At 44.0% G+C, this 12,212-nt stretch overlaps 1 protein-coding gene across 1 annotated transcript in view; it reads right to left on the reverse strand.

Annotated features, from left to right (window-relative positions):
* Positions 1 to 12,212, reverse strand: part of ACSS1 (acyl-CoA synthetase short chain family member 1) — a 30,871-nt gene that overhangs the window by 13,824 nt on the left and 4,835 nt on the right. Inside the window, exons 3-4 of the mRNA XM_065731495.1 lie at positions 3,594 to 3,793; positions 1,946 to 2,121 (exon numbers count right to left, since the gene is read on the reverse strand). Coding sequence (XP_065587567.1) covers positions 1,946 to 2,121; positions 3,594 to 3,793 — 376 coding nt within the window. The remainder of the gene's footprint in view (positions 1 to 1,945; positions 2,122 to 3,593; positions 3,794 to 12,212) is intronic.

The raw sequence follows: 12,212 nt of genomic DNA on the forward strand, positions 1-12,212 counted from the left end.
CATGTATAAAATACACCAGGAGAAAGCTATTCTTCCAGAGCAGAGTGAACAGTACAAATGCACTCTGAAAGAGGATAATTTGTCTACAGTACAGTTTGCCAAATTGTAAATTTTTCATGAAGAGGTTGACCATTTTTCTTGCTGTACACAAACTTGTGGTAATGACTCTGAGTTGCAGATGCTCAATAAGTTGCTGTAAAAAGAAAGAGCTGCCTTCTTGCTTCCCTCAAGCTCTGTGCTGTCCTAGTTGAATGATGATTATTGTTAACATCTATTACTAGTTGATGATTACATGGCTCTTGGAAGGGTTTTCTAGGCACTGCCTTTTTATAATTATATACTGTAAACAAACTCAACTTACAGGTTAATGCTACCAAACTGGGTCCAAACACTTACAAGTGTCTGACAAATAGAGCTTAATAAAATAAGAGCTGATAAGATCAGACATAATCCTTATCTGCTGACCTTTTACTGCTTCCCAGGTATTTTCGGTGACCTGCCAGCACTAAACTTAGGCTGACTTGCCAGTTTTTGAAACTAGGATGGTGTTTGCATAAGCTCCACTAAAACATGAACTTCAATTGTGCAGAAAGCTATTGCACAGTAGCTGAAGTTCACTTATGTGGATAATATGAATCAATTAAACTAGAGTCCTTTAGTTAGCGTGGCATCACTGCTTTCTCCCACCTTACAGTCCTCTCTCTCATCACTCAAGTCTCACTGTTTCTCAGAGGTTAGTAGGAAGGATATGAAACTGCAATACAGAGGGACAACTGGGATCCCACTGCTGGTGAGATGGGACTGAATAGAAAGCATCTACGATGTGGGAAGATAAGCACAATGCCTGGTAAGCACGACAGCTGTAAAGATCAGAGTTAACAGCGTTAATGGTTGAATTCTTGTTATATTTCAGAGTTAATCCCAGAAGAGATAATGAGATGATCTCAGTTCTTAAATCACAGAATCACCTCAGGCTGTTTGCAGACTAAGGAAAAACATTCAAATGTGCTTTCTTGAGTAAAAAGTAAGACAGCTTCTGAATAAAACCTGTCATCTCTGTTTAACTTATCCTAATAGTTGCTCCTATCTCCTGTGACCAGCACAACAACCCTTCAGTAATTATCTTGGCTGCAGGAGGGTGATTTCCAGGTATTACTAATGAGTGCTTTCTGCTTACAGCTGCTGGCAGGTTGATAAAGCTATATCTGCATTAGGTTGTACAATCTCATGCATAGCAGCTGAACACATCAGAATGACCACTGTTTTCTTCTTTCTTTCTTCTACAGCAGAGGCTGTAAATATACACAAGCCAACATCCCATCATAGGATAACCATGACACTGTCCACTGACTGTAATAAGTGTTCCCAGGAACTTGATTATTTCTGCACTGTCTTTCAGTGGTGTACATTCTGAGAGCACATATGAGAGCTAAAAAAAACCCACAGAATAACAGTAATAGCAATGGAACAGCACACTCTAGGTCTCAGGAAATCCTCATTCTTGAAATTATGGCATGATTTTCAAAAATGCTGAAATTGTGCTGTTTCAACTCACAGTCCCAGCAGACTGTAATTTTAGAATGAACGTAATGAATGTAATTTTAGAATGAACTTAAATAAGATGAAGATCTAGATGCCATACAGGGCATCTCCTTTACTTTTGCAGAACTCAGGATGCAAAGGCACAAATGGAGAAAGTGATAACCTAGCCAAACCCAGATCTACAAGGAATTAACCAGAGTGCCAGTGGGCAACCTCAGAGGTGGGTGCTAGGATATACAGGTGCTGTCACTGTAACACAGATGTATTCATTAGGCCAATGGGGTGCACAGGAAGAGCAGCACACACTCAAAACCTGCTCCAAAGGCAGCATAAGGGCAGGAGAATAAGCATCATATGGAGAAATAGGAGAAGAAATGGGTAAAGTTTACCAGCATCCACGTACTTCTTCAAGGGGGACATCACGGTCACCCATCTGGGTTTTGTTATCTGTCCTTTGTGCCACAAAGACATGTTTGACACTTGGACAGCTCTTTACAGCTTCATCCACCGTCGTCTTCAGCTCTATAATTCGGCCTCCCCTGACTCCCTGGTTGTAGGTGATAACTGCTTTGCATTCAGCTAAAAAGAAAGAGAAACGGCTGAAATACAAGCCTGTTTTCTGATCTGTACATGGTGCACAGATTAATTTTCATTAATTAAATGCCATTATTTTGGGGGATGATGTATAGTGCAACATGTATTCAGAACTTACATTAATCAAAAACAGCGACTGATAAAAGCACATTAAAACCTGACACAGAGTAGGGTATCAAAAACCTCCAGAGCTTATTAAGCCCATTCTCTCCACCCCAAAGCAAAGTTGCTTCCTGTTAAAACACTGCTGTCAGTCTAATCTTCCTAAAACACTTCAATGTTGGGTATTCTCCTTCTCCAACAGTTTGTTCCAATGTCTACTACGAATATGAGAAAGTCCTTCCCAACACTTGGCTAAGTGTCATTCACTCTAATTTAAATGCATCAGTTTCTACTTGTCAAGAGTCAACATGCAGAACATCCTTCCTAGTTATATATGTTAACTAGGATTAATATATATATATATATATATATATATGAATCTAATATATATATTAATCCTAGTTAAAAGTGCATACAGCTTCTCTAGGCTAACAGTTCACACACTGAAACCAGTGCAAGGCTTCTAGCAACTCCAGTAGGCCTTAGTGAGCAACTATCTCCTTAAGTCCTTTGCCATTCTCTCCTCTGGGCTGCATATAACTGTCCTTTCCAAATCTAACACAACTATACTAAGCAGCCTCTCAGAGACATTATCCTGCTTTGAGATACTTGCAGCTTTCTGAAACTAACCAGTACCTTGGTGGGAATCCTCTTAGAAGCCACAGCACATAGCAGCACCCTGACAGACCCCTTCAACTCTTTCACACTACAGAACTCCACAGAAAGATGCAGAAGAATGATTCTTTATTCTACTGTCTCCATATAAATGGCCAAAAGTAAGGGACAAACAAAACATGTACCTCCTCTGAATTGAGTGAATATATTGAAAACAGAAAGAAATACATGAAAATGCTATTTTGTTCTTCTGCTGTATTTTTAGCATTCCCTTCAATCACACCACAACTGCTTCGTGTTAAGAACAGCTCTCTGTCGGTACAATGTCTAATAGAGTGGGAGCAGACTGCCAACACTTTGTTGCTGTACATAAATCATGGTATCACAATCTAGACTGCAGAACTAGCACTCTGCACAAGGATCAGAGGAGCACTGCAGCTATGCTTCAAAAGAACAAATCAGGCCACATTCCTAAGCTCTGGTTTTCCCTCCAGGTTTACTGTTGACTGGAAGTAACCCAGAACAGAGTGAATGTTAAGCAATTTGTAAAGTAAAGCCAAAAGTTATTACCACTAAGGAAAAGGCTCTTCACAGTAGCTTGCAAAGAAAAGCGAACTATGAAGCCATCTGAGGAAGAACCTGTTCTTTTTCTGCTGAGAAGACATGAAATTTGGACAAAGGGCTGTTTTGGAGGGTGCCAAGCACCAAAGGGGTTTGTTCCCCAGTCTGCAGCTACTTACAGTCCACGATCCTCCCAGCTAAGGACTCTGCGCTGAATCCTGCGAAGACCACTGTGTGAACGGCACCAATCCTGGCACAAGCCAGCATGGCTGCCACAGACAGGGGAGATGCGGACATATAGATGGCAACCTTGTCCCCTTTCTGTATCCCATATTTCTTCAGGGTGTTGGCAAGACGGCATGTCAGATCCAGAAGTTCCCTGCAGCACAGAAGCAATGTTGTCACATGACTGCACAACCTGGGTGACACACATGGACAAAATGAAAAGGATGAACTTGAGCTAAGCAAGACATCGTGCCGCTGGACCTTGTCACCGCTTGGTACAAGGCATGCCAGTCTCTGCCAGACTGTTCCTGCCCTCAGGAAAAGAAGAAAAGGGGCCAGAGAGACACATTTGCTGCCTAAGCATGAATAACAGAATATCCTGAGTTGGAAGGGACCCACAAGGAACAGAGTCCTACCTTTGGCTTTGCACAGCACCACAGCACCATCACTGTTTGAGAGCAGTGCCCCAACATTCCCTTGGCTCTAGCACTGGGGCTGTGCCCAGAGTCCTGGGCAGCATGTTCTGTGCCCATCACCCTCTGGGGCTGTCCCTAACCCCCAGCTGCCCCTACCCTGACACAGCTCCATGCCATCCCCACAGAGCAGAGCTCAGCACTGCCCTTTGCTCCCTGCGAGGAACTGCAGCCACCATGAGGCCTCCCCCTCAGCTCCTCTGCTCTGTGCTGTGCAAACCTAGCAGCCTCAGTGCTCCTCACACATCTTGTCCTCCAGAGCCTTCTCTGTCTTTGCAGCCTTCCTTTGGATGCTCTCTAACAGTCATTTTACTGCTGAGATAAGTGCAAGACAAAATGGAAACTGCTGTCAAAGCACTGTTTACTTTTTGTGAAGGAACTGCTGAAATTGCTTCATAACACATAGCTTTTAAACTACAAGGGTAAAAGATACTTTTACATGCCTAAGGAAGAGAAAGGGAAGTGAAATTAAGTCCTGAGATAGGACATAATGTGGTAGATTTTACAAGGCTCATCATAGCTGGATCGACATAGATCTGAATTCTTCACTTTGCTGTCTCACCTGGCCATACCTCCAAAAAGAAGTGCCTAGCAGAGCTTGGATATTGCCCTCTCAAGAGTAAAACCACAGCAGTTTCTCACCGAAAGAAACTCAGAACACTGAGAACAGGAACAAAGGCTCAATTCAGAGTGTTTGCTACTGCAACCCACTAACTTAACAGCAGAAACATTCCTCTACATAACAAAAGTGCCGTTTGTGGACAAGGACTTGCTTGTACATTTTGTGTTATCTTCCATGCAGCCATCAGACAACTGTAGGCTTACACTGCCACGAACTGAACTCCGTGTGTTTGAAGCAGGACTCCCAGAAGCCAGGAAAGGGCAGGGTGCAGTGCTAAGTGAGGAGCACAGGAGCACTGCCTGATGCCAGCTACCAGCTCCAAGAAGAGAATCCCAGAGTGTGCCCGGAAAAGCTTTTCTCTAAGTCCAGGAACTCACTGAGTAATGAGGCTCAGAGGAAAGAAAGAGTTTCTGTTCCTGAGTACAAGCATCTGAAATCTGTCACCTGCAGATGCTTGGGGTCTGCAAAGTGTTCCACCAGGGACTGCAAAAACTGTAGCGAGTAAATATATTCAGGGGTTCCCATATCCAAGTAAACAGTAACCATGAACCTCCCAGTGTATCCTTATCTTCCAGAATCGGTCATAGCTGTGAAAAACAAGCATGCAAACAAACAAACAGTTTTCAGCTGGTGGCTAAGCTGGAAATAAAATGAAATGTTGTTCTGGTCAGTCAAAAACCATTTCTTTTTCCAAGTCAATGCGTGTAGAAAATGGGCACAGTCCAAGAGATCCACTTCAAAAATGTCATTAAAGAAAAGATAGGCTGAGACTAACTTAAGGATAAAACTTCATTTGCATTACAGGGTCAGTGAGGCAGCATAGCCATAAACAAAGTACAAAGACAGATACAACGATAGCTGAAGAGATACCACCCACAATTGTCCTTCAGAGAATGAGGAAAACGAGCCCTGAATCCCAGCCACGTCACTTACTGTTATTTATTTTAAGACTATTCTTGTAGCATTCCATAAATAGACCCCTCCTGAAGCACAGTAACTCAGAGAGGTGGCAGACATAGCTCATACTAGGCAGTACCCAACCTCTGGCTGCAGCTAGCAACAGCTGCTACAACAAAGTGATGGCAACACTATAGAAAGGTGTTACGGAGCAGCTTTACTCTGAGTTTCATCCTCATCTCTCACAACTAGAGATCAACATAACTCTAAAGTACCACATCCAGTATCTCTTTCCAAGCATTTCATGAGCATGCACAGCCCTACTATCTAAGGACACAACCTTCTAAGCTGCATTCATTTTGCTTACTTTTACTAAGTTCACAAAGGAGTCTGCTCCATGCAATAATAAATTCTCACTCACAACATTAGGTTCTAGGCCTCGTCCAAAAAGTTCACATTCTCTTGTCCAGAATTCACTGTGTTAGAGGAAAATATTTACATTTACTGTGTTAGAGGAAAATATCAGCATGCATAAATATTAAAGAGAGAAAAGAAAACAGAGCATTTCTGCTGTGGGGAACAGGAAGCGCAATATGCCCCGGACAGGAAACTGTGAGAAATCAAAACAAAAAACATTTATCTGTAATGAAACATGGAGAAGTACTTTCAGAGCTGCAGCCTCTTTCTCAGGAACAGAAACACCAAAGAGCTCTGGCTAGGGTGTCCCTTCTGAACAATTCTGAGGCTCACTTGCTTATTCAGGGCTTGGTGATCACAACAGCAGAAACTCTTTTTATTTTTTACTTATTTACCCAAATTTAACATTTGGGTAATGAGAACATATGAACATGCTGATAGACAATAAGGGTCGAGTCTTTATCCCCAGATCTGTTTTGCCTCATCCTTTATGCTCTGAAAGGCACAAAGGAAGGTCTTGATTTTTCTTTGCTACTTTGGAGGTTCAACAGATGAAGGAATGGACACAAAGGCAAAGAGACAGCAAAGCCAAGACCTCAATCAAAAAAAACCTGCAAATCCCAGAGCATCAGCTGTGTCTTCTAGCTCCTACACAGCAATCCTGACTTCACCTTCAGCTCAATAATGGAAATTAGCAGAAATGCTTTGTCAAGAATCCTACCCTGGAATTCCTCATTCCCTCATTCACTTTTTCTTCTCTAAGGGCAGGCAATTACTGAATGTGGGCAGCTTACACTTTTCCAATACCGACCCTAGATGCGTTTCAAGATGTAATAAGCACTCTGCATGGACAGTGCCCTGCAGAATTGAGTGGAAAAGACTCACCTTGTTCCAGAGAACTGAACTGAGCAAGAGGAAACTTTGCCTTTATCCTTCTCATGTGCTGCAGCTGTCCAGCTTGGCACTGAGATCACTCTATCACACAAAAGCCAAAAGCAATTCTGATGACCTGACATCCAGCACTGTCCCACCTTTGGCAGAAAAGCAGTAGCAGTGTCATCCAACATGGCCAGCCTGGGCACAAGAAAGGAGTGGCCTTCCACTCAAATCCTATGGGTGTGTTGAAAACACATGACATCTACCCAAAACTCATACTGGTTCCTGAACAGAGTTGGGTGCTGTCACCTTGGGGACTATGGCACAGTGCAAAACAATACATCCTTGCTTAGCTTCTGCTAGATGCCCCTGTTCATTTCAGAGGAGTTGGTCTAGATGACCTTTAAATGTCCCTTTCAACTTGTACGATTTTATGGGGCATAAAGGAAGGATAGAGCAAGCACAGGCCTAGATTGAATGCTTCTACCCTAAAAAGGCTCAGCCTCTGCCACCAATGATGGACAGAGATAGTCAACAAGCTTGGAGCAGATATGTACTACTTCTTCAAAGCATGCTTTGAAGAGGTAAACAAGCACAGCAACATCTCAAGCAATGCTTCAAAAGGATTTCAGTTCTCTGCACAGAAGCAAACAGGAGAGATACAGGATGCTGTCCAAGAAGCTGGGCAAACAGAGGGCCCCACGGAGGGCCAGCTACCTGATCGCAGGCCTAGGTGGAATCAGGAGGGGCACAGCAGACCAAATGGCTGGAAGAAGGAAATGTGCTGCAATAGAAGGAAGCACCCAACCCCTCTGAGCAGAGAAACCTGAGAAACTGTGAAGTCAATTAATGCACGGTGTCTGCTGCTCCTCTGTATAAGCTGATCTTAAAAAGCAAGAGCAGCAGGTCTCCATATGCAGGGAACTCTGGTTGATAAAGCATCAATGTGGAGCTGAGACAAGGGAATCAGCAACCATTTGGATCCAGGAGCTGAGGCAGCTGCTGCTTGTGCAGGAGAATATTTGTTAAGAAAGGGAGCTTTTAAGATAATAAGATAAAGCATAGACAACAAGTCAGGAGACGAAAGATGCAGTAATAGGCCAAAATCAGAGGGAAATTCTCTTACCTCAATGACACACATGCTCAAGGTACAGGAGATATACTGCAGGCTTTAATAAGGACAAGAGTTCTGCAGAGCATGTGCCAGCAGGACATGAGAGCAGGGAGAGGCTGGGCTGCACAGGACTCCTGCAATGATTACGCTGCTGCAGAGCTGTTCTCCTGGTTCACTCCTGACCCACGGTTCACAAGATCTCAGGAATTAAGCTTGCCAGGTTCTCTCTGACAGCCTTATAGCTTGTGGATTAGCTGAACTCTTCTAGCTTCCTGAGCAGCTACAGCTTACTTAGATTTCTTTATCTTTTTATGGTTTTATGACACTAACACAGAGAAATAGAGGGCTGGCATGGTAACAGAGGCCTTGAGAAGTGGGCACATGAGATGTGACAGTCACAGGGCAAGAGCCAGAGCACAGGCTGGCACTGCTGGGAGCAAGCACAATGATCAGCAGGAGAAATGCAGATCTGAAGCTGGGCAAAAGCATCAGGGAAACACAGCAGTTCCTCTATCTTTCTCTGAAGTAATTAAATCTAGACTAATACAATTAGGCTGATTATGTTTCAATTATCCTAAGAATAAACTCTAGGCTCTGTTCGTAAGGCTTCTTTACATTCACAGACAAGATTTAGAGTATTAACACCGTTCTCTTCCAGAGTCTCATCACATTTTGCAGCTGTCACAGCATCGCTTCTCAGCACAGTGTCTGCAAGACTGTCCCTCCAGCAACACCAACAGACCACTGCTCAGGCCAGGAGCTCCACTTAACCTAACAGATGCAGCAGTCCTCTTGGACTTTCATGATATCCCTGTTTGGAAAATACCAGACTACCTTTCTCCCACATCTCTCCCCAGATACAGCGGCGCCTGTATTTCCAAAGCCCATTGCTCAATGTCTGGAACAAAGACTCCGGTGAAAACCCTTCACTGACAGACACATGACAGTCCTCTGGCACATTTTAGAGATGCCTGCCTAGCAGAAACATTTTTCCAAGAAATCTGATACTAGCTTTCAGTAAAGCAAAATAGCCCACGGCTTTCTAAACAAAGGAAGCTAGTTCTTTTTACATCTGAAATACTGTATCAAGATCTCAGAAAGCAGCCTTCCTACTTGTTCACCCTGGAGAAGGCTTTGAGGAGACTTCACTGTGGCATTCCAGTGATTACAGGGAGCTTATAAAGAGGAGGGAGATGGACTTTTAACATGGTCTGATAGTGATATAACAAGGATGAATGGCTTTAAACTAAGAGAGGAGACTGAGGATGTTAGGATATTTGGGTTAGGTTAGATAGTTTAGGATATTACATTTTTATTCTGAGGGCAGTAAGTCACTGGAACAGTTTGTCCAGAGAAGCTGTGGTGCCCCATCCCTGGAAGTGCCCCAGGCCATGTTGGATGGGGTGCTGGGCAGCCTGAGCAGGTGGGGGGCAGCCCTGCCCATGGCAGGGGGATGGGACTGGGTGGGATTTAAGGTCCATTCCAACCCAAACCATTCTCTGTTTCTATAATTCTAGACATCTTTCTAGTATAACCAGTGCTGCGTATGGGCTTTGATAGTGCCTATTTAAGTTAATAGACCTGGCACAAGCCATTCAGCTTTTAGTTTTAAAAGGAGATCTGGGCACATTCTCACATGTTGAAAAGCTACCTGAGACCCTCCTTTCTGGCACCTCAGTTTCTCCTTTTATCTCTGCCTACTTCGTATTCTGTATTTCAACATGAGTTGGCAATGTGCACTTGCAGCCCATAGAGCCAACCACATCCTGGGCTGCATAAAGAGAATTATGACCAGCAAATCAAGGGATGTGATTCTGCCCCTCTACTCTGCTCTCTTGAGACCCCACCTGGAACAATGTTCAGTTTTAAGGCCCCCAGCAGAAGAAGGACGTGGAGTTGTTGGAGCAGGTCCAGAGAAGGGCCACGAAGATGATCAGAGGGCTGCAGCACCTCCCCTACGAGGACAAGCTGAGAGCTGGATGGGACTGTGAGCACCCTAGTCTACATGAAGCTGTCCCTCCCTATAGCAGGGGGTTGGAAGTAGATGATACTGAAGGTCCCTTCCAACCCAAACCATTCTATGACTGTATTTCAAACATTTCCTCTGCCTGAAACGTTTCTGGCATCAGAATGAGCTCCTTTGTTGAAACCCAGCCTGCAACTCTTTTCAAGAACAGTCTGGCTAATGCATACTGCTGTCCACTTCTTTCCATGGCTGCCTTTGGAAAAACCCATTCACATAATGCCAAATCTTGTTCAGGTGACTGTGCCCCCACTCACACACTAGTACAATTCCAGCTCATTGCACTGCCTTGAACAACTTGATAAAGTTATGATCTGGTTGATAGAGGTGTCCAGCTAATAGCAGGATATTTACTTTGTTAGTTTTCTCTTGCAGATTTACAACTTAGGACTTCGCAGCAGAGAGGAACGCTTGCTCACAGGTGGCTATACTGTGTATGCATTGTGGCAAATAAAGAACATAGGAGAGAAAAAGCGTATCAGAGAGGGAGAGGCCTGGCATAGCTTCAGCTACTGTTATTTAACATTGCCAGTCATTTAGCTTACAGGGGCTATGACCTAGCAGCTCCAGCAGTGTACTCTGCCTGCTTACATAACTCACTCAGTAATATAGTGCACTTTAAAACCCAGGCTCAGCAGTGCCTTCAGGAACTCCTCTGCAAGGTTTCAAAGCTCATGGGTCCTGGCAACATCCACAGAGCAGCACAAAACACTCCCAAGTAGGTTGGACCCTTCACCAATCGGTTCAGCACACTGCTGTGGGTTAAGTGCTACTTCACCAGTGTCCTACCAATACCATTATGGTTGGTTAGCCAGACAACTCAATAAAAAAAAGGGCATGATTTATCCCCACTTCACTGACTGCAGCCACCTACTCTCAGGAGAGACACTTGCCCTACTGTAAAAAACAAGTCTCCTACCATCCCATTCAAAACCTTAAACTTACATGGATCCCAACTGGATAGAACATGAAATCCAGAGAGGAAAGTACAGATGACTTCCAACAGCAGGACAAAGCTCATCAGTGGAAAAGTATCATTTACAATGATGGTGTAAGCCAGTGACCTAAGCAGCTTGCTGTTCTCATGCCACTTAATCACATCTCCAGCAATCTGGTATGCATCAAGTGTTGGTGATAGATGGTGAAAGCTGCTAGCTGAGCCTCCATGCTGCAGGAGAGAGGTCCTGAAGCTGCTCTGGGAGCCAGGAGCCCTCCAGTAGGTCAGCCTTGCCCTCTGGGACCACCCTGGTATATGTCTGGCAAATGACAAGGAGTCAGGATGGCTCTCTAAAGTTGTAATTCAATTTTATAGTTGAGGCTTTAAACAGAAGACATGGAATCATCACAACTGAGCTTGTAGGAACAGCAATCACCATTTCAATAAAACTAAAATGTTTCTTCCAAGGCTTTGTGTATCTTTGCCATTAAGGATATGTTTGAATTCTTACTGTAGCAAAGAGCCCTTAAATTCAATTGCATAAACACAAATCACTTTGCCAACAATGATGCTTAAATATGTACACTGACTCACAGCACAGCACCAGATCTTTGAGCACTATGCTCACTGCATACAAGGCAGTTAGAGGGGCTGTACAGACAAATGGAGGCCTTTATCCCTCCTTTCAATGAGAGAGCTGGGAGAATACATGTAGAAGGCCTGGTTGGTGTAGGACTTTCTCTTACTTGCAGAGGAGGAAGCCTGTTCTGGCCCTTCTCCTGTGCAACAGCTTGCTTTTTTTGCAGGCTGCGCTGGGAACAGGGCCAGCACTCAGTTGTTTCCTTGCCCCTGAAAGCTCCACAGAGAAGGGAGAGCATTCATGTGAGGAGCTGCACCTCCCAAGGTGTATCTATAAGGATACCTACTTTGCAAAGTAGGTAACAACAGAGCCTTGAACTTTGCAACACTTAAGCCCTGGGCACCTCCCACCTGAGATTCTGAGAACTTCGCCAAAGGTGGCACATAAGATAGGCCAAATTAAAGTCTTTACATTCCCTGTGAATAATTTCCAGGCTGTTCTCCCATTAACAGTACATTCAAATCCTAGGGAAAGGGCTGTACTTTCTTTGCCTCAGACACCAGCAATTGGGAACTGCTGATACCTAGCATTTCTTTCATCTCCTTTTCATGCTGGGGCTAATGTGCAGAGCTCA

This window comes from Cyrtonyx montezumae, unplaced genomic scaffold, assembly GCF_038088225.1.
Source record: "Cyrtonyx montezumae isolate F1298 unplaced genomic scaffold, pur_monq_1.0 scaffold_0, whole genome shotgun sequence".
NCBI classification, from domain to species: domain Eukaryota; kingdom Metazoa; phylum Chordata; class Aves; order Galliformes; family Odontophoridae; genus Cyrtonyx; species Cyrtonyx montezumae.